Here is a 23,669-nt window from a genome sequence, read left to right on the forward strand (position 1 = left end):
AGGAACTAAGCAGAGCCAAAAAAGGTGGTAAGGACACTGCACCAGGTGCTGATAACATTACATACTCAATGATCGCACATGCAGGTCCTGCTGGAGACCGAGGGATATTGGACGTCATCAATGCGTCTTGGCAGCAAGGCAAACTACCGCCCTCTTGGAAGAAAGCAGACATCATCCCGATTCCTAAGCCGAATGAACCTGGCAATTACAGACCCATTTCATTAACATCATGCGTTAGTAAAACTGCAGAACGGATGGTCTTAAATAGGCTACTGTGGAAGACTGGAGACCTTCATAAACACATATTTGGCTTCACTAGAGGAGTAGGTACTGCAAACTGCATAGCAACATTACTAGGAACAGTTAACTCAGGTCCAGCTATAGTGGTCTTCCTTGATCTGGAAAAAGCGTTTGAACTTGCAAGCCCGCCAGCAATACTACACACCTTAGTTAAAAAAGGTGTGAGGGGGAAAATGCTGGCATGGATTCAAGATTACCTAAGTCACAGGTATGCCAGAGTAAAGTTGCAAGGACAAGTTTCGGACTACCACTTGCACGAGAATGGGACTCCACAAGGAGGAGTCCTCAGTCCTAGTCTTTTTAACATCCTTATGGAAAACCTTGTTACCATGTCCTTTACAGAAGGGGTTACATTGCTAAGCTATGCTGATGATCTAGCATTAGTCATTACGGGTCCTTCACTTCTAAATAAAGCTCAAGGTGCTTTAGATCAAGTGGCATCTGAATGCAGTGTTTTAGGGCTAAAAATATCTGCACAGAAGTCTTAGGCGATGAGACTAGGCGGCAAGGCTCCAGACAGGCACCTACGCATTCAGGACATTAACCTTCAGTGGGTTACACAATATCGTTATCTCGGAGTGTGGATTGATTTTAAAATGACATTCCATAAGCAAATTCAATATCTAAAGGAGAAAGCAAAGTCACGAATAAATATAATGAGAGCAATCACAGGGCCCCGTCTAGGAGCGGGACACAGAGTGTTGAGAATGTTTTACATACACGCCGTTCGTTCCCTGGTTGATTATGCAGCGCCTGCCTTACTCTCTCTCCTGGTCAGTGGGCAAACGTTGAGGTTCTTCAAAATGATGCATTGCGGGTCATAATAGGTGCTCCCAGATGGACTAAAATCCTGAACCTAAGACTAGAGACAAAGCTAACGTCGATTGAAATAAGGGTAAAGGGGATTGCTGCGTGCATGCTGACCAAGATATTGACTAGACCTAGAATCAGTTCACTTAAAGATATGATCACTGAAGCACTAACTCTGGACAGAAGAGCCTCCAATGGCAACAGGTGGACCCATTGTGCGATAAACCCCATCGATACATTCGATATGGCAAACACAGTCACTGAGAGGGGTGTCGACGACATACATGCAGACTTTGTTATACAAGCCCCTTGGGAATCTCTGCCAGCAGACTTTCAGATTATGGCTCTTGACGGGAAGAAGAACCGGACACATCCTCATCTGCTCCGTCACTTTGCACAGATGCATATAAAAGCAAACATGGCATCCGACAGCTTCACTTACTTCACGGATGGGTCAGTAGACCAGCAGGGACAAGCAACCGGAGCTGCAGTTAAAGCAGGAAACTCTGTATATAGTTGGAGGCTCTCAAATGGGTGTTCGACTTTACAGACTGAGATGCTAGCCATTCAAAAGGCTTTGGAACATGCTCTTGCTGAACACCGACAACATGTTATCATCCATACAGATTCGCGAACCGCCATTGAAACCTTGCAACAGGAACACCTATGTGATAACATCCATCTGATCACCAATGTCTTATCATTCATGCACACACTCAAACGACAAGGCCGACGGGTACTTATCAACTGGGTGCCAAGTCATGTGGGACTATTAGGTAATGACATTGCAGACGAAGCTGCAAAACTTGCTACTAAGAGGAGGAATGTAGACATTTACATACCACAGAGTCTCTCCCAGATGAAGAAAGTGATTCGAAACAGAGCAATGCGAAAGATGTACAGTGACCACAACACAGCAGTTGCAACATCAGGATCTGCGGGTTGGTACAAGAATTCAACCAACTACGAACCACTTAGTTTGATGAACGGGGGCAGTAGAACAACAGAAGTGCACTTACATCGCATCAGGCTTGGATACCCATGTGCATGGGAAATAGGCTTACGGGTTCCGGAAGGTGAGAGGAAATGTCAACACTGTGGAGAATTGCCCGACAGACCACTGGAACATTATCTAACACAGTGCACAGTTACAAACCCGTTAAGATTTCACCTTCGATTCGACAGAGCAGAGTACGTTGTTAAACACATATGGCAAAATCTTACTGAAGCGACCATACGAGTCATACATACTCATCCTCCGCCCAGGTAAAACAGAAACAAGCATCACTTAGTGGGCCAGTCAGAGGCTTAGGGCCCGCGCAGGATTATCCCTGCTAAAAAGAAAAAAAAATCAATGCAATCAGAAACATTGAAATGAAATTCGTGACATATTTGGTATAACGTGCATGTTGCCATTATGTGCAACAGATGGTGCTGTTTTTTTTTTTAAAACACATGTTTTTACCTGTCACAGGGGTGGCAGCTATATAGTAGGTATATAAAAAGACGCGCCTATTCGAATGCAATGCTGTGTCAAAATTTCAAAGCAATTGGTGAAGAACTTTTGGAGATTACAGCATGTGTTACCCTTACGTCCAACAGATGGCGCTGTTCTTCAAAAAAAAGCATGTTTTTTTCCTGTCACAGGTGAGGTATGTATATAGTTGATATATAAAAAGACGCGCCTATTCGAATGCAACGTTGTCAAAATTTCAAAGCAATCGGTAAAGAGGTTTTGAAGATTTCTCACATGAAAAATACAGTTTTTCAGAAAAAACATGTTTTTTTACCGTCACAGACGTGACATCTATATAGTATGTATATAAAAACCTGCTTGGATGCGAATGGAACGTTGTGTGAAAATTTCAAAGCAATCGGTTAAGAACTTTCGGAGATTAGCGATTTTGAACAAACGAACATTTCCATCTTTATTTATATAGATATATATATATATACAAGAGTTCTTACATTCTTGTACAGCCACTAGCACGCATAGCGTTTCGGGCAAGTCCTAAATCCTATGTTCCCCGGAATACGACCCCACGAAATCGTTTAACAACCAAGTACCCATTTTACTGCTGAGTTAAACAGAGGCTACAGTTAAAGATTTGCGCCCAGTAAATCCTCCCCGTCCAGGATACGAATCTAGGACAAAGGGCTCGCAAAACGTCAGGCGAGCGTCTTACCGCTACCCCACGGGAACTGATATTACAAGATAAGATGATGATTAGAGTTCCATAAAGGGAACGATAAGTGTTAATAAGGCTATCTGGGACAAATCCAATTGGGTGCTGACCTTAAAGGAAAATGGGCAAATAAAATGATGGTTTAAATCATTTAAAGATATGAAGGGGTAGTAGATAGATGGTTGCTAAACAAGGAGGTGAGGGAGTGAGAAAACGAGGACCAACTTATAATTCAATAACAGATTCCAATAAGCCAAAAAAAAAAGGAAAATTTCAGATGAAAGAGCAGAGAAGAAAGTGGTTACTTCGCAGGAAGGCAAGAAGCAAATTCATCTGAATTGTGTGAAGAACTGAAACAGCTCAAGAGGCCAAAATGTAACCAGGTCTGGAGCACAGTCATGTCAGTAGGAGCCACTCAACTCTCGTCCACTGAGTGCGGGTTTAATAAAAAATAACTTACTAAAAGATAATATGATCAACTGCATTACGAAACATATATCTGTACCTAATTGGCCCTTGAAACTCAGTCAACATTCAATATGAGGTAACTAGGTCAGCCATCTACAAACCACATGATAAAAGGGGAAATTCAGCTGAATTCGGATACACATCAGTAAATCCGGATATATTTTTCCCCAAACTCGTTTCCATCCAGCAGGAGTATCGGCCATGGAGTTGGTTGCTCATGTTAGCAAAGGGTATACCGGAGCAAGAGTTCTTCGAGACATTCCTTGGGTTGGCGCGATGAGTGGCCAGCACTCCGCTTCCTGCAACACAACAATGTAAACACTCAAACTTACAATACAAATGTATATCTCAAGACCACGAGGTATGCAAGTACAATCATTTGGAAATTGTATTTAAATATTTAAGGAATTGACCATCTAAGCTATGCTGCTCCCATCACCAAATAAGCAACAATAAAGAATCTCGTTATTTGTATCTTCAATGCCTGAATATAGGAATATGTCAGAACTTATTCTTCCATATTAACACCAACATCTCCTTTATAACTACGGTACTTTATTTCTTAGTTTGTGGGAGAAGTTTTCATATTCAAAGGCACAAAGTTAAAATGGTATTGCAACCCACTCCTACCTATATATTATAATATTATTGATCGGAAGAATTTTTTTTAGTTAATTTACCATGCTTCTCATACCCTTCCTGTGGGCGGTAATGGGAAGGGTTAAAGAGGCACATAATGGGCTCAGGGACTGAACCCCACAGTTCACTTAGCTCAGCAAGTTAGTCTTGATGAGCTACTTGCAAAATTCCATTCTCATTGTCACATTATCACTGGGCTCGATACCGACCACAAGGAGTCTCTAAATTAAGCAACTGACATATGTGGAGAGCTAATGTCAATATTGATATGCTTGTCCTGTACACCGCCCCCCCCCACCCCCCATCAAGTGGGAAGCGGTGGATAGGTTACACTCACTCAGTTACTACCTACAGTTAGCAAACTGGGCATATTTGGCTAAAATTTCTGGAGCAGATCACGTATCTTTTTCGAGGATGTGCGAATAATTTTGTTGACACAATTTACAAATAGGTAAAAGTGAAACATTATGCCACACAGAGATCATATATGGGTTTAATAGTCAACATTTTATAGACACAAAAACTGGAATGGGTTTGAGACGCTCACCTTCACAGTCATCAAAAGACCGACATGTGTACACGAGGGACCTGTTCAGCGCACACTGGAAAGCCGACGCAGGTGACCCGTTATCTAGCTTTACCTGCAGACAGTAGTCCTGTTCATTCTGGTCCAGGGTTACATCCTCCACCGTCTTACTGCCCCACGTCAGCTCCACCACCAGTGCTATGGGCTCTATAATACAACAATATATTTACAAGCCGAGTTTTATGGTTTAAATACATGTGATTAAACATTTTGTTATGGATTGCATGAAATAATACAAAAATAAATGCATATGGAGGAATGTTTAAAGAAATATACCAAATTAAAAGCTTTACAATAAGAATTCCACAAAACTCAAGACTCCCAAAACAAGACTTACAGTTGTTAGGAAATGTTAATGTATGAGGATTGTGGAGGGGAGGGAATTATCAGGAGAAAGCGCCAAGCCATTACAACTATATATCACTGGAAAGGGGTCAGGATAAGGATTTGGCATGGGACGGGGAAGGGGGGGAAGGAATTGTGCCCAACCACTTGGACGATCGGGGGATTGAACGCCGACCTGCAAGAAGCGAGACTAGCTCTACCGTCAAGTAGTTGAACTGAAAATTGTGGAGAAGATGGCTGGTGTGAACGCATTTACTTAGAAGCTGGACAAGGAAAGATTGTGAGTGGACGATTAAGAGGAAGGATGTTGAAGAAGAGTCCTGGAATGATGAGGAAGGTGAGTCGTTCGAGGCTTCAAGAGGAGGAGGTAGAAGAGAGTGTGGTTTGAGAGGAGGATAAACAAGAATAACAGAAAGACCGGGAAGAGGTGACAAAGGCAGAGTGGTTGACAGTTGGAACAAGTTACGTGAGAAAGTGATAGAGACTTAAAACTTCAGTAGTTTAACAGCGTTATACGACAGAGTACTGGGAATATGGGACACCACGAGAGTAGCTTTCATCCTGGAACTACACTTAGGTAATTACTCTGGTAATTACACAAGGGACTTCTCGGCTGAATTCACAACGCTCGGGGGTCGTTGTTCGAAGGGCACGGGTTCGATTCCCCGCCAAGTCAGAAACAAATGTGCAGAGTTTCTTTCACCCTGATACTCCTGTTCACCTACCAGCAAATAGGAACCTGGAAGTTAGACAGCTGCTACAGGCTGCTTCCAGGGAATGTACTCACCTAATTGTACTCACCTAATTGTGCTTGCGGGGGTTGAGATCTGGCTCATTGGTCCCGCCTCTCAACCGTCAATCAACAGGTGTACAGGTTCCTTAGCCTATTGGGCTCTATCATATCTACACTTGAAACTGTATATGGAGTCAGCCTCCACCACATCACTTCCTAATGCATTCCATTTGTCAACCACTCTGACACTAAAAAAGTTCTTTCTAATATCTCTGTGGCTCATTTGGGCACTCAGTTTCCACCTGTGTCCCCTTGTGCGTGTGCCCCTTGTGCTAAATAGCCTGTCTTTATCCTGTCGATTATCTTGAGAATCTTGAATGTGGTGATCATGTCCCCCTAACTCTTCTGTCTTCCAACGAAGTGAGGTTTAATTCCCGTAGTCTCTCCTCGTAGCTCATACCTCTCAGCTCGGGTATTAGTCTGGTGGCAAACCTTTGAACCTTTTCCATTTTAGTCTTATGCTTGACTAGATATGGACTCCATGCTGGAGCCGCATACTCCAGGATTGGTCTGACATATGTGGTATATAATGTTCTGAAAGAATCCTTACACAAGTTTCTAAAGGGCGTTCTTATGTTAGCCAACCTGGTATATGCCGCTGATGTTATCCTCTTGATATGAGCTTCAGGGGACAGGTCTGGCGTGATATCAACCCCCAGGTCTTTCTCTCTCTCTGACTCTTGAAGTACTTCATCTCCCAAATGATACCTTGTATCTGGTCTCCTGCTCGCTACGCCTATTTTCATTACATTACATTTGTTTGGTTTAAACTCTAACAACCATTTGTTCGACCATTCATGCAGCTTGTCCAGGTCTTCTTGTAGCCTCAAGCTATCCTCCTCTGTCTTAATCCTTCTCATAATTATGGCGTCGTCAGCAAACATTGAGAGGAATGAGTCTATACCCTCTGGGAGATCATTTACGTATATCAGAAACAGGATAGGTCCCAGTACAGAGCCCTGTAGGGCTCCACTGGTGACTTCACGCCAATCTGAGGTCTCACTCCTCACTGTAACTCTCTGCTTCCTATTGTTTAGGTACTCCCTTATCCACTGGAGCGCCTGACCAGTTACTCCTGCTTGTTTCTCCAGCTTATGCAACAGCCTTTTATGGGGTACTGTGTCAAAGGCTTTCCGACAGTCTAAAAAAAATGTAGTCCGCCCATCCTTCTCTTTCTTGCTTAATCTTTGTCACCTGATCGTAGAATTCAATTAAGCCTGTAAGGCAAGATTTACCCTCCCTGAACCCATGTTGGTGGTTTGTCACGAAGTCTCTTCTCTCCAGATGTGTTACTAGGGTTTTTCTCACAATCTTCTCCATCACCTTGCATGGTATACAAGTTAAGGACACTGGCCTGTAGTTCAGTGCCTCTTGTCTGTCACCCTTTTTGTATATTGGGACTACATTAGCCGTCTTCCATATTTCTGGTAGGTCACCCGTTTTCAGTGACCTATTGTACACTATGGAGAGTGGCAAACAAAGTGCTCCTGCACACTCTTTCAATACCCATGGTGAGATTCCGTCCGACCCAACAGCTTTTCTCACATCCAGTTCCAATAGGTGCTTCTTGACCTCATCTCTTGTAATTTCGAACCTTTCCAAGGTCGCCTGATTTGCTGCCACCTCTCCTAGCGCCGTGACTTCTCTGTGTTCTATTGTAAAGACCTCCTGGAACCTTTTGTTGAGTTCCTCACACACCTCTTTGTCATTCTCTGTGTACCTGTCCTCACCTATCCTAAGTTTCATCACCTGTTCCTTCACTGTTGTCTTCCTCCTGATGTGACTGTGTAGGTTCTTTGGTTCGGTCTTGGATTTATTAGCTACATCATTTTCATACCTTTTCTCAACTGCTCTTCTCACACTAACATACTCGTACCTGGTTCTCTGGTATCTCTCTCCACTTTCTGGTGTTCTGTTATTACGGAAGTTCCTCCATGCCCTTTTGTTCAGCTCCTTTGCTTTCATACAATGTGTGTGTATGCGTGTGCTAGAACGATATGTAGTAGAAATCATAGAATAAAAAACAGATTGGTTAGAAAAGTGGGGTCCAAGAGGTTATAGCTCGATTCTGCAGGCACAAATAGTAAATACACACACACACACACACACACACACACACACACACACACACACATCAGTGTATGTGTGTGATTTGTGCATGTATGTATGTGACTGAACCCCACATAGGTTCGATCAGGAGTGTAAAGAAGCACGGAAGGTTATGGTGTAAGGTCCACAAGGGTATGGAGAAACTATATTAATACAAGGACACCAGAGAGCAGAGAGAGATACGAGAGGACCAGAAATGGGTACCTCAGAGTCAGCAGAGAAGCAGTATGAAAATGACATAGCAAATAAAGCCAAGACCCTAACAAAACTGCTATTAAGCCACATCAGGAGGAAAACAGGAGTGAAAAAAACAAATGATGAAACTGAGAAAGTTTGAAGAAACATAATCTTTAATAAATCTATTAAATTCGATGGTTACACAGAGAAAGACAAAGAGTTGTGTGTGAAAAACTCAAGAAGATATTCCAGGAGGCCTTTACAATAGAGGAAGATGAGGTCCCTGAACTAAGAGCAGTAGCAATAAACCAAGCAGTCAATGGAAGATATTGAAATTACCAGAGATGAGGTTAGGAGGTATCCGCTAGATCTGAACGTGACTATGACCGTTGGACTAGATGAAATCTAACTTTGGACTTTGAAAGAGGGCGTAGAAACACTTTGCATGCCAATCTGTGTGAAACAGAAACAGGAGACATACCAGAAAGTTAGAAGGTAGCTAATGTAGTCCCAATATACAAATAGGGGGATAGGCAGGAGGCCCTAAACTGCAGGCCGGCGTCCTTAACTTGTATACCATGCATGGTGATGGAGAAGATTGGGAGGAAAAAAGTTTGTAGCACATCTGTTGAGAAACTTTGTAGCACACCATCAGCATAGGTTCAGGGATGGCAAATCATGCCTCAAAGGTTTAATAAATTGTTATGATCAAACAACAAGCATCAAGTAAGAAAGAGAAAGGTGGACAGACTGCATTTTATTGGACTGTCAAAAAGGTTTTGATAAAGTACCCCATAAGAAGCTGTTGCATAAGTTGCAGAAAAAGGCTGGAGTAATGGGTAAGGTGCTCCAGTGGATAAGGGAGAACCTAAACAACAGGAAGGAGAATTACATTGAGGGGTGAGACCTTAGAATGGCGTGATGTCACCAAAGGAGTCCCACAGGTTTCTGTACTCGGACTTATCCTGTTTCTGATATACGTAAATGATCTTCCAGAGGGTATAACCTTTTCATCTCAATGTTTGCTGATGATGCAATATTATGAGAAAGATTAAGACAGAGGAGGACAGCAGGTGACTACAAGAGGATCTGGACAAGACTGAAAGAATCGTAAATTAATAAATACTTGAGTGTAACTCTTGCAAGTGTAACGTGATGAATATAGGTGTAGGGAGCAGGAGACCAAACTCAAGGCGCCAGTTGGGAGATAAAATCCTTCAGGAATCGGGAAGAGAGAGAGGACTAGGGGTTGATATCACACCAGACCTGTCCCCTGAAGCCCACATCAAAAAGATTATCATCAGCGGCAGATGCAAGGATGGCAAACATAAGAACTCCTTTCAAACAATTGTTTAAGGAATCATTCAGAACATTGTATACCTCATATGTCAGACCAATACTGGAGCATGCGGCTCCAGCCTGGAGTCTATACCTAGACCCTCCCGCCCACTGCCTGTCTCACGCCCACTGCCTGCCTCCCGCCCACTGCCTGCCTCCCGCCCACTGCCTGCCTTCAGCTTACTGCCTGTCTCCCGCCCACTGCCTGCCTCCCGCCCACTGCCTGCCTCCCGCCCACTGCCTGCCTCCCGCCCACTGCCTGCCTCCCGCCCACTGCCTGCCTTCAGCTTACTGCCTGTATCACGCCCACTGCCTGCCTCCCGCCCACTGCCTGCCTCCCGCCCACTGCCTGCCTCCAGCTTACTGCCTGTCTCCCGCCCACTGCCTGCCTCCCGCCCACTGACTGCCTCCAGCTTACTGCCTGTCTCCCGCCACCTGCCTGCCTCCCGCCCACTGCCTGCCTCCCGCTCACTGCCTGCCTCCCGCCCACTGCCTGCCTTCAGCTTACAGCCTGTCTCACGCCCACTGCCTGCCTCCCGCCCACTGCCTGCCTCCCGCCCACTGCCTGCCTCCCGCCCACTGCCTGCCTTCAGCTTACTGCCTGTCTCACGCCCACTGCCTGCCTCCCGCCCACTGCCTGCCTCCCGCCCACTGCTTGCCTCCCGCCCACTGCCTGCCTCCCGCCCACTGCCTGTCTCCCGCCCACTGCCTGTCTCCCGCCCACTGCCTGCCTCCCGCCCATTGCCTGCCTCCCGCCCACTGCCTGTCTCCCGCCCACTGCCTGTCTCCCGCCCACTGCCTGTCTCCCGCCCACTGCCTGTCTCCCGCCCACTGCCTGCCTCCCGCCCACTGCCTGCCTCCCCCCCCCCACTGCCTGCCTCCCGCCCTCTGCCTGCCTCCCGCCCACTGCCTGCCTCCCGCCCACTGCCTGTCTCCCGCCCACTGCCTGCCTCCCGCCCACTGCCTGCCTCCCGCCCACTGCCTGCCTCCCGCCCACTGACTGCCTTCAGCTTACTGCCTGTCTCACGCCCACTGCCTGCCTCCCGCCCACTGCCTGCCTCCCGCCCACTGCTTGCCTCCCGCCCACTGCCTGCCTCCCGCCCACTGCCTGTCTCCCGCCCACTGCCTGTCTCCCGCCCACTGCCTGCCTCCCGCCCATTGCCTGCCTCCCGCCCACTGCCTGTCTCCCGCCCACTGCCTGTCTCCCGCCCACTGCCTGTCTCCCGCCCACTGCCTGTCTCCCGCCCTCTGCCTGCCTCCCGCCCACTGCCTGCCTCCCGCCCACTGCCTGTCTCCCGCCCACTGCCTGTCTCCCGCCCTCTGCCTGCCTCCCGCCCACTGCCTGTCTCCCGCCCACTGCCTGCCTCCCGCCCACTGCCTGCCTCCCGCCCACTGCCTGCCTCCCGCCCACTGCCTGTCTCCCGCCCTCTGCCTGCCTCCCGCCCACTGCCTGCCTCCCGCCCACTGCCTGTCTCCCGCCCACTGCCTGCCTCCCGCCCACTGCCTGTCTCCCGCCCACTGCCTGCCTCCCGCCCACTGCCTGTCTCCCGCCCACTGCCTGTCTCCCGCTCACTGCCTGTCTCCCGCCCACTGCCTGCCTCCCGCCCACTGCCTGTCTCCCGCCCACTGCCTGTCTCCCGCCCACTGCCTGTCTCCCGCTCACTGCCTGTCTCCCGCCCTCTGCCTGCCTCCCACCAACTCACTGCCTCCCACTCAGTCTCTGGCTCGAACTCACTGCCTGCCTCTCACCCACTTCCTGCCTCCCACCAACTCCCTGCCTCCCACTCAGTCTCAGGCTCGAACTCACTGCCTGCCTCTCACCCACTTCCTGCCTCCCACCAACTCCCTGCCTCCCACTCAGTCTCAGGCTCGAACTCACTGCCTGCCTCTCACCCACTTCCTGCCTCCCACCAACTACCTGCCTCCCACTCAGTCTCAGGCTCGAACTCACTGCCTGCCTCTCACCCACTTCCTGCCTCCCACCAACTCCCTGCCTCCCACTCAGTCTCAGGCTCGAACTCACTGCCTGCCTCTCACCCACTTCCTGCCTCCCACCAACTCCCTGCCTCCCACTCAGTCTCAGGCTCGAACTCACTGCCTGCCTCTCACCCACTTCCTGCCTCCCACCAACTCCCTGCCTCCCACTCAGTCTCAGGCTCGAACTCACTGCCTGCCTCTCACCCACTTCCTGCCTCCCACCAACTCCCTGCCTCCCACTCAGTCTCAGGCTCGAACTCACTGCCTGCCTCTCACCCACTTCCTGCCTCCCACCAACTCCCTGCCTCCCACTCAGTCTCAGGCTCGAACTCACTGCCTGCCTCTCACCCACTTCCTGCCTCCCACCAACTCCCTGCCTCCCACTCAGTCTCAGGCTCGAACTCACTGCCTGCCTCTCACCCACTTCCTGCCTCCCACCAACTCCCTGCCTCCCACTCAGTCTCAGGCTCGAACTCACTGCCTGCCTCTCACCCACTTCCTGCCTCCCACCAACTCCCTGCCTCCCACTCAGTCTCAGGCTCGAACTCACTGCCTGCCTCTCACCCACTTCCTGCCTCCCACCAACTCCCTGCCTCCCACTCAGTCTCAGGCTCGAACTCACTGCCTGCCTCTCACCCACTTCCTGCCTCCCACCAACTCCCTGCCTCCCACTCAGTCTCAGGCTCGAACTCACTGCCTGCCTCCCGCCCTCTGCCTGCCTCCCACCAACTCCCTGCCTCCCACTCAGTCTCTGGCATGAACTCACTGCCTGCCTCTCACCCACTTCCTGCCTCCCGCCCACTGCCTGCCTCCCGCCCACTGCCTGCCTCCCGCCCACTGCCTGCCTCCCGCCCACTGCCTGCCTCCCACTAACTCCCTGCCTCCCACTCAGTCTCTGGCATGAACTCACTGCCTGCCTCTCACCCACTTCCTGCCTCTGAGAACTGGGAACAGTGTGTTCATGTAGAGCATTAAGGTATGGTACACAAACGCGACAGAGTTACAGACAATTCCGAGGAATAAAAGAAAGAGAGCAAAAATTATATTGATTTAATTCTAACAGTGGAAACGAAAATAAATATGATTTCCGATGCAGTATTTCCAGGGGTATTTCAAGTATTATGAAAAGAAAGAAAGCAAAAACAAGGAGGAGGAGTTGCCCTCCTAGTAAAATGGGAGGGGGAGTTGCCCCTCCTAGTAAAATGGGAGGGGGAGTTACCCTCCTAGTAAAATGTGAGGGGGAGTTGCCCCACCTAGTAAAATGGGAGGGGGAGTTGCCCCACCTAGTAAAATGTGAGGGGGAGTTGCCCCACCTAGTAAAATGGGAGGGGGAGTTGCCCCACCTAGTAAAATGGGAGGGGGAGTTGCCCCACCTAGTAAAATGGGAGGGGGAGTTACCCTCCTAGTAAAATGGGAGGGGGAGTTGCCCCACCTAGTAAAATGGGAGGGGGAGTTGCCCCTACCTAGTAAAATGGGAGGGGGAGTTGCTCTCCTAGTAAAATGGGAGGGGGAGTTGCCCCTCCTAGTAAAATGGGAGGGGGAGTTACCCTCCTAGTAAAATGTGAGGGGGAGTTGCCCCACCTAGTAAAATGGGAGGGGGAGTTGCCCCACCTAGTAAAATGTGAGGGGGAGTTGCCCCACCTAGTAAAATGGGAGGGGGAGTTGCCCCACCTAGTAAAATGGGAGGGGGAGTTGCCCCACCTAGTAAAATGGGAGGGGGAGTTACCCTCCTAGTAAAATGGGAGGGGGAGTTGCCCCACCTAGTAAAATGGGAGGGGGAGTTGCCCCTACCTAGTAAAATGGGAGGGGGAGTTGCTCTCCTAGTAAAATGGGAGGGGGAGTTGCCCCACCTAGTAAAATGGGAGGGGGAGTTGCTCTCCTAGTAAAATGTGAGGGGGAGTTGCCCCACCTAGTAAAATGGGAGGGGGAGTTGCCCCACCTAGTAAAATGGGAGGGGGAGTTGCCCCACCTAGTAAAATGGGAGGGGGAGTTGCCCCTACCTAGTAAAATGGGAGGGGGAGTTGCTCTCCTAGTAAAATGTGAGGGGGAGTTGCCCCACCTAGTAAAATGGGAGGGGGAGTTGCCCCACCTAGTAAAATGGGAGGGGGAGTTGCTCTCCTAGTAAAATGGGAGGGGGAGTTGCTCTCCTAGTAAAATGTGAGGGGGAGTTGCCCCAGCTAGTAAAATGGGAGGGGGAGTTGCCCCACCTAGTAAAATGGGAGGGGGAGTTGCCCCACCTAGTAAATTGGGAGGGGGAGTTGCTCTCCTAGTAAAATGGGAGGGGGAGTTGCCCCACCTAGTAAAATGGGAGGGGGAGTTGCCCCACCTAGTAAAATGGGAGGGGGAGTTGCCCCACCTAGTAAAATGGGAGGGGGAGTTGCTCTCCTAGTAAAATGGTAGGGGGAGTTGCCCCACCTAGTAAAATGGGAGGGGGAGTTGCCCCACCTAGTAAAATGGGAGGGGGAGTTGCCCTCCTAGTAAAATGGGAGGGGGAGTTGCCCCACCTAGTAAAATGGGAGGGGGAGTTGCCCCACCTAGTAAAATGTGAGGGGGAGTTGCTCTCCTAGTAAAATGTGAGGGGGAGTTGCCCCACCTAGTAAAATGGGAGGGGGAATTGCCCCACCTAGTAAAATGGGAGTGGGAGTTGCCCCATCTAGTAAAATGGGAGGGGGAGTTGCTCTCCTAGTAAAATGTGAGGGGGAGTTGCCCCACCTAGTAAAATGGGAGGGGGAGTTGCCCTCCTAGTAAAATGGGAGGGGGAGTTGCCCTCCTAGTAAAATGGGAGGGGGAGTTGCTCTCCTAGTAAAATGGGAGTGGAAGTTCGAATAACTAGAGACTCAGAATGCAAATCATACAGTCTCCTTCACCTGCACTCTGATAGCAGATGGTAAGAGGATAGCGGTCCTGATAATTCACAACCCGTAAGCAAACAACAGATCGTCCAATAAGGAAAATGAGGACAACAAAAAAGCTTGCATAGATGACTGGAAGACAGCAGTAACAGCAGACATAGAATTGGAGATAACTTCTAGTCATGGGGGCCCAAAATCATTGAGAGATCGACTGTGAATCCAGAAACTCCTATGTATCATTATCTCCTAATACTATTACCAATCGTCGTCATTATCATCACAAAATACACGATTAATACATACGTACACTTTACACCACATCTACTCCAACTCAATATAACAGTAATATCACACGGGGTTGAAGGCGCACTAATATCACAGAAAGATATATATCCCAATTATGCCTCACAACAATATACCCTTTCAGGTCCCAGAATTCAACAAGATTATACAACATAGTTACAGAACTTAAAGAGTATAATGCTGTTGTATACAAATACTGGTAGAATTGTAAATAACGATGGCCTGCAGGACATAACGTTTCAGCACAGCCCTCAGGTCATATAATTTTATGAATAAGTGAAGAAAACATGATATAATAGACTGGCAGTGAAAATCACTTTAGCAGAGAGGCAAATGGGATCTGCATTAAGGGAATAATATAGGGAGACCCAAGCATAAGGACATAGCAGACAATAATGTTCTATGACAAAATATGAAGGAACCAGCAAGATACAAAATACAGTAACACTACAATATAGCTAGATCAGATACTCTCGCGGGAAAACAAGTGCAGCTTTGAAAAATGCAAAAAAGCACATGGAGCCAATAATCACTGACGTTGTGATCCAAAATAATACTGTTAATGGAGCGTCATATTAAAGAGTGATTGGGATATTTATATTTTGATTTTGAATTTTTTACTAGCTGTACCCGGCCACGCATTGCTGAGCCACAGCAACATTCCCGTCTCCCAGTCCTCCCCACTATTCCCCCCTTCCCTGTCCCCTCATCCTCCCAATCATTCCTCACTCTCCCGTCCCCTCGTCCTCCCCACTATTACCCGCTCCTGTCCCCTCATCCTCCCCATCATCTCACCACTCCCCCGTCCCCTCGTCCTCCCCATCATCTCACCCGTCCCCCGTCCCCTCATCCTCCCCATCATCTCACCACTCCCCCGTCCCCTCGTCCTCCCCATCATCTCACCACTCCCCTGTCCCCTCGTCCTCCTTACCATTCCCCCTCCCCTGTCCCCTCTTCCTCCCCACAATCCTCCTCTCCCTTGTCCCCTTGTTCTCCCCCCCCCCCATTCTCCATTCCCCCGTCCCCTCGTCCACACCATCCCCAGTTCCCCCATCAACTCGTCCTCCCCACCATTACCCCCTCCCCTGTCCCCTCGTCCTCCCCATAATCCTCCCACTCCCATCCCCTCGTCTTTCCCTCCATTCCCCACTCCCTTGTCCGATGCATTCCCAAATGATCTGATGTTCCCATCAATGAAAAATAAGAAAAGCAGTTAAAAAAACGAATTGAAAAAAATGAAAAAATATGAAACTAAACTAAACTGAAGAAATGAACGGTATGGTAAACAACACAGCTAAATTCCAACGCAATGTCATACAAAATAATTGAATCAAAATGAAAATAAATCAAAATCAATAAAAATTAAATTTATCAATGCAATCGGAACACTGAAATGGAATCATAACATATATAGTATAGTGCGTGTGTTGCTCTTATGTGCAACAGATGGCGCTGTTTTTCGAAAAAAACATTTTTTTCCTGTCACAGGTGAGGCATATATATAGTAGGTATATAAAAATACACGCCTATTCGAATGCAACGTTGTGTCAAAATTTCAAAGCAATCGGTAAAGAGGATTCGAAGATTTCCCTCAACATAAAACACACATAAAAAACCACAGTTTAAAAAAAAAAAGTTTTTTTTTCTGACCACAGACGTGACATCTATATAGTATGTATATAAAAACCTGCTCGGATGCAAAAGGAGCGTTGTGTGAAAATTTCAAAGCAATCGGTGAAGAACTTTCGGAGATCAGCGATTTTGAACAAACGAACATTTACATTTTTATTTATATGACTAGCAGTATCCAGCCACGCGTTGCTGAGCCACAGCAACTTTCCCTATACCTTTGTCCTCCCCACCATTCTCTATTCCCCCATCCCCTCGTCCCCACCATCCCAAACTCCACCGTCCCCTCGTCCTTCCCCACCATTACCCCCTCCCTTGTCCCCTCGTCCTTCCCACCATCTCTCACTTCCGTCCAATCGTCCTCCCCACCATTCCCCACTCCACCATCCTCTCTTTCTTCCCACCATGCCCCACTACCCTGTCACTTTGTCCTCCCCACCATTCTCTATTCCCCCATCCCCTCGTCCCCACCATCCCAAACTCCCCCGTCCCCTCGTCCTCCGCACCAATTTCTTCCCCTCGTCCGATGCCTTCCCAAATGGTCTGATGTTACAGTCAGAAAATTGGGAACATCAAATGATCTGATGTTCCCATCAATGAAATATAAGAAAAACATTTAAAAATGAAATGAAAATATGAAAAAATATAAAAATAAAGTATACTCACGAAATGAACGGTCTGGTAAAGAACACAGCTCAATTCGAATGCAATTCACACAAAATAATTAAATCAAAATGAAAATAAATCGAAATCTATGAAAATAAAATTTATCAATGCAATCAGAAACATTGAAATGAAATTCGTGACATATTTGGTATAACGTGCATGTTGCCATTATGTGCAACAGATGGTGCTGTTTTTTTTAAAACACATGTTTTTACCTGTCACAGGGGTGGCAGCTATATAGTAGGTATATAAAAAGACGCGCCTATTCGAATGCAATGCTGTGTCAAAATTTCAAAGCAATTGGTGAAGAACTTTTGGAGATTATAGCATGTGTGGACCTTACGTCCAACAGATGGCGCTGTTCTTAAAAAAAAAAGCATGTTTTTTTCCTGTCACAGGTGAGGTATGTATATAGTTGATATATAAAAAGACGCGCCTATTCGAATGCAACGTTGTCAAAATTTCAAAGCAATCGGTAAAGAGGTTTTGAAGATTTCTCACATGAAAAATACAGTTTTTCAGAAAAAACATGTTTTTTTACCGTCACAGACGTGACATCTATATAGTATGTATATAAAAACCTGCTCGGATGCGAATGGAACGTTGTGTGAAAATTTCAAAGCAATCGGTTAAGAACTTTCGGAGATTAGCGATTTTGAACAAACGAACATTTCCATCTTTATTTATATAGATATATATATATATATATACAAGAGTTCTTACATTCTTGTACAGCCACTAGCACGCATAGCGTTTCGGGCAAGTCCTAAATCCTATGTTCCCCGGAATACGACCCCACGAAATCGTTTAACAACCAAGTACCCATTTTACTGCTGAGTTAAACAGAGGCTACAGTTAAAGATTTGCGCCCAGTAAATCCTCCCCGTCCAGGATACGAATCTAGGACAAAGGGCTCGCAAAACGTCAGGCGAGCGTCTTACCGCTACCCCACGGGAACTGATATTACAAGATAAGATGATGATTAGAGTTCCATAAAGGGAACGATAAGTGTTAATAAGGCTATCTGGGACAAATCCAATTGGGTGCTGACCTTAAAGGAAAATGGGCAAATAAAATGATGGTTTAAATCATTTAAAGATATGAAGGGGTAGTAGATAGATGGTTGCTAAACAAGGAGGTGAGGGAGTGAGAAAACGAGGACCAACTTATAATTCAGTAACAGATTCCAATAAGCCAAAAAAAAAATGAAAAATTTCAGATGAAAGAGCAGAGAAGAAAGTGGGTTACTTCGCAGGAAGGCAAGAAGCAAATTCATCTGAATTGTGTGAAGAACTGAAACAGCTCAAGAGGCCAAAATGTAACCAGGTCTGGAGCACAGTCATGTCAGTAGGAGCCACTCAACTCTCATCCACTGAGTGCGGGTTTAATAAAAAATAACTTACTAAAAGATAATATGATCAACTGCATTACGAAACATATATCTGTACCTAATTGGCCCTTGAAACTCAGTCAACATTCAATATGAGGTAACTAGGTCAGCCATCTACAAAACCACATGATAAATGGGAAAATTCACCTGAACTCGGATACACATCTTTTAATCCGGATATATTTTTCCCCAAACACCTTTCCATCCAGCAGGAGTATTGGCCATAGAGTTGGTTGCTCATGTTAGCAAAGGGTATACCGGAGCAAGAGTTCTTCGAGACATTCCTTGGGTTGGCGCGATGAGTGGCCAGCACTCCGCTTCCTGCAACACAACAATGTAAACACTCAAACTTACAATACAAATGTATAACTCAAGACCACGAGGTATGCAAGTACAATCATTTGGAAATTGTATTTAAATATTTAAGGAATTGACCATCTAAGCTATGCTGCTCCCATCACCAAATAAGCAACAATAAAGAATCTCGTTATTTGTATCTTCAATGCCTGAATATAGGAATATGTCAGAACTTATTCTTCCATATTAACACCAACATCTCCTTTATAACTACGGTACTTTATTTCTTAGTTTGTGGGAGAAGTTTTCATATTCAAAGGCACAAAGTTAAAATGGTATTGCAACCCACTCCTACCTATATATTATAATATTATTGATCGGAAGAATTTTTTTAGTTAATTTACCATGCTTCTCATACCCTTCCTGTGGGCGGTAATGGGAAGGGTTAAAGAGGCACATAATGGGCTCAGGAACTGAACCCCACAATTCACTTAGCTCAGCAAGTTAGTCTTGATGAGCTACTTGCAAAATTCAATTCTCATTGTCACATTATCACTGGGCTCGATACCGACCACAAGGAGTCTCTAAATTAAGCAACTGACATATGTGGAGAGCTAATGTCAATATTGATATGTTTGTCCTGTACACCGCCCCCCCCCACCCCCCATCAAGTGGGAAGCGGTGGATAGATTACACTCACTCAGTTACTACCTACAGTTAGCAAACTGGGCATATTTGGCTAAAATTTCTGGAGCAGATCACGTATCTTTTTCGAGGATGTGCGAATAATTTTGTTGACACAATTTACAAATAGGTAAAAGTGAAACATTATGCCACACAGAGATCATATATGGGTTTAATAGTCAACATTTTATAGACACAAAAACTGGAATGGGTTTGAGACGCTCACCTTCACAGTCATCAAAAGACCGACATGTGTACACGAGGGACCCGTTCAGCGCACACTGGAAAGCCGACGCAGGTGACCCGTTATCTAGCTTTACCTGCAGACAGTAGTCCTGTTCCTTCTGGTCCAGGGTTACATCCTCCACCGTCTTACTGCCCCACGTCAGCTCCACCACCAGTGCTATGGGCTCTATAATACAACAATATATTTACAAGCCGAGTTTTATGGTTTAAATACATGTGATTAAACATTTTGTTATGGATTGCATGAAATAATACAAAAATAAATGCATATGGAGGAATGTTTAAAGAAATATACCAAATTAAAAGCTTTACAATAAGAATTCCACAAAACTCAAGACTCCCAAAACAAGACTTACAGTTGTTAGGAAATGTTAATGTATGAGGATTGTGGAGGGGAGGGAATTATCAGGAGAAAGCGCCAAGCCATTACAACTATATATCACTGGAAAGGGGTCAGGATAAGGATTTGGCATGGGACGGGGAAGGGGGGGAAGGAATTGTGCCCAACCACTTGGACGATCGGGGGATTGAACGCCGACCTGCAAGAAGCGAGACTAGCTCTACCGTCAAGTAGTTGAACTGAAAATTGTGGAGAAGATGGCTGGTGTGAACGCATTTACTAAGAAGCTGGACAAGGAAAGATTGTGAGTGAACGATTAAGAGGAAGGATGTTGAAGAAGAGTCCTGGAATGATGAGGAAGGTGAGTCGTTCGAGGCTTCAAGAGGAGGAGGTAGAAGAGAGTGTGGTTTGAGAGGAGGTTATCTTGAGGTTATCTTGAGATGATTTCGGGGCTTTAGTGTCCCCGCGGCCCGGTCCTCGACCAGGCCTCCACCCCCAGGAAGCCAGCTGACTAACTCCCAGGTACCTATTTACTGCTAGGTAACAGGGGCATTCAGGGTGAAAGAAACTTTTGCCCATTTGTTTCTGCCTCGTGCGGGAATCGAACCCGCGGCACAGAATTACGAATCCTGCTCGCTATCCACCAGGCTACGAGGCCCCTTAGGAGGATAAACAAGAATACGGCTACGAGGCCTCGGCTACGAGGCCGAGGAGGATAAACAAGAATAACAGAAAGACCGGGAAGAGGTGACAAAGGCAGAGTGGTTGACAGTTGGAACAAGTTACGTGAGAAAGTGATAGAGACTTAAAACTTCAGTAGTTTAACAGCGTTATACGACAGAGTACTGGGAATATGGGACACCACGAGAGTAGCTTTCATCCTGGAACTACACTTAGGTAATTACTCTGGTAATTACACAAGAGACTTCTCGGCTGAGTTCACAACGCTCGGGGGTCGTTGTTCGAAGGGCACGGGTTCGATTCCCCGCCAAGTCAGAAACAAATGTGCAGAGTTTCTTTCACCCTGATACTCCTGTTCACCTACCAGCAAATAGGAACCTGGAAGTTAGACAGCTGCTACAGGCTGCTTCCAGGGAATGTACTCACCTAATTGTACTCACCTAATTGTGCTTGCGGGGGTTGAGATCTGGCTCATTGGTCCCGCCTCTCAACCGTCAATCAACAGGTGTACAGGTTCCTTAGCCTATTGGGCTCTATCATATCTACACTTGAAACTGTATATGGAGTCAGCCTCCACCACATCACTTCCTAATGCATTCCATTTGTCAACCACTCTGACACTAAAAAAGTTCTTTCTAATATCTCTGTGGCTCATTTGGGCACTCAGTTTCCACCTGTGTCCCCTTGTGCGTGTGCCCCTTGTGCTAAATAGCCTGTCTTTATCCTGTCGATTATCTTGAGAATCTTGAATGTGGTGATCATGTCCCCCTAACTCTTCTGTCTTCCAACGAAGTGAGGTTTAATTCCCGTAGTCTCTCCTCGTAGCTCATACCTCTCAGCTCGGGTATTAGTCTGGTGGCAAACCTTTGAACCTTTTCCATTTTAGTCTTATGCTTGACTAGATATGGACTCCATGCTGGAGCCGCATACTCCAGGATTGGTCTGACATATGTGGTATATAATGTTCTGAAAGAATCCTTACACAAGTTTCTAAAGGGCGTTCTTATGTTAGCCAACCTGGTATATGCCGCTGATGTTATCCTCTTGATATGAGCTTCAGGGGACAGGTCTGGCGTGATATCAACCCCCAGGTCTTTCTCTCTCTCTGACTCTTGAAGTACTTCATCTCCCAAATGATACCTTGTATCTGGTCTCCTGCTCGCTACGCCTATTTTCATTACATTACATTTGTTTGGTTTAAACTCTAACAACCATTTGTTCGACCATTCATGCAGCTTGTCCAGGTCTTCTTGTAGCCTCAAGCTATCCTCCTCTGTCTTAATCCTTCTCATAATTATGGCGTCGTCAGCAAACATTGAGAGGAATGAGTCTATACCCTCTGGGAGATCATTTACGTATATCAGAAACAGGATAGGTCCCAGTACAGAGCCCTGTAGGGCTCCACTGGTGACTTCACGCCAATCTGAGGTCTCACTCCTCACTGTAACTCTCTGCTTCCTATTGTTTAGGTACTCCCTTATCCACTGGAGCGCCCGACCAGTTACTCCTGCTTGTTTCTCCAGCTTATGCAACAGCCTTTTATGGGGTACTGTGTCAAAGGCTTTCCGACAGTCTAAAAAAAATGTAGTCCGCCCATCCTTCTCTTTCTTGCTTAATCTTTGTCACCTGATCGTAGAATTCAATTAAGCCTGTAAGGCAAGATTTACCCTCCCTGAACCCATGTTGGTGGTTTGTCACGAAGTCTCTTCTCTCCAGATGTGTTACTAGGTTTTTTCTCACAATCTTCTCCATCACCTTGCATGGTATACAAGTTAAGGACACTGGCCTGTAGTTCAGTGCCTCTTGTCTGTCACCCTTTTTGTATATTGGGACTACATTAGCCGTCTTCCATATTTCTGGTAGGTCACCCGTTTTCAGTGACCTATTGTACACTATGGAGAGTGGCAAACAAAGTGCTCCTGCACACTCTTTCAATACCCATGGTGAGATTCCGTCCGACCCAACAGCTTTTCTCACATCCAGTTCCAATAGGTGCTTCTTGACCTCATCTCTTGTAATTTCGAACCTTTCCAAGGTCGCCTGATTTGCTGCCACCTCTCCTAGCGCCGTGACTTCTCTGTGTTCTATTGTAAAGACCTCCTGGAACCTTTTGTTGAGTTCCTCACACACCTCTTTGTCATTCTCTGTGTACCTGTCCTCACCTATCCTAAGTTTCATCACCTGTTCCTTCACTGTTGTCTTCCTCCTGATGTGACTGTGTAGGTTCTTTGGTTCGGTCTTGGATTTATTAGCTACATCATTTTCATACCTTTTCTCAACTGCTCTTCTCACACTAACATACTCGTACCTGGTTCTCTGGTATCTCTCTCCACTTTCTGGTGTTCTGTTATTACGGAAGTTCCTCCATGCCCTTTTGTTCAGCTCCTTTGCTTTCATACAATGTGTGTGTATGCGTGTGCTAGAACGATATGTAGTAGAAATCATAGAATAAAAAACAGATTGGTTAGAAAAGTGGGGTCCAAGAGGTTATAGCTCGATTCTGCAGGCACAAATAGTAAATACACACACACACACACACACACACACATCAGTGTATGTGTGTGATTTGTGCATGTATGTATGTGACTGAACCCCACACAGGTTCGATCAGGAGTGTAAAGAAGCACGGAAGGTTATGGTGTAAGGTCCACAAGGGTATGGAGAAACTATATTAATTCAAGGACACCAGAGAGCAGAGAGAGATACGAGAGGACCAGAAATGGGTACCTCAGAGTCAGCAGAGAAGCAGTATGAAAATGACATAGCAAATAAAGCCAAGACCCTAACAAAACTGCTATTAAGCCACATCAGGAGGAAAACAGGAGTGAAAAAAACAAATGATGAAACTGAGAA

The 23,669-nt window shown here is 46.5% G+C and overlaps 1 protein-coding gene across 2 annotated transcripts in view; it reads right to left on the bottom strand.

The window, feature by feature from the left end:
• The window catches only part of LOC138364894 (uncharacterized), a 110,550-nt gene that overhangs the window by 23,593 nt on the left and 63,288 nt on the right, over nt 1-23,669 (bottom strand). For both annotated transcript variants that reach the window (XM_069324953.1, XM_069324952.1), the window contains exons 7-10: nt 19,776-19,961; nt 18,716-18,889; nt 4,951-5,136; nt 3,866-4,063 (exon numbers count right to left, since the gene is read on the bottom strand). In XM_069324953.1, coding sequence (XP_069181054.1) covers nt 3,866-4,063; nt 4,951-5,136; nt 18,716-18,889; nt 19,776-19,961 — 744 coding nt within the window. The remainder of the gene's footprint in view (nt 1-3,865; nt 4,064-4,950; nt 5,137-18,715; nt 18,890-19,775; nt 19,962-23,669) is intronic.

The sequence above is a fragment of the Procambarus clarkii genome, chromosome 15 (genome assembly GCF_040958095.1).
Source record: "Procambarus clarkii isolate CNS0578487 chromosome 15, FALCON_Pclarkii_2.0, whole genome shotgun sequence".
NCBI classification, from domain to species: Eukaryota; Metazoa; Arthropoda; class Malacostraca; order Decapoda; family Cambaridae; genus Procambarus; species Procambarus clarkii.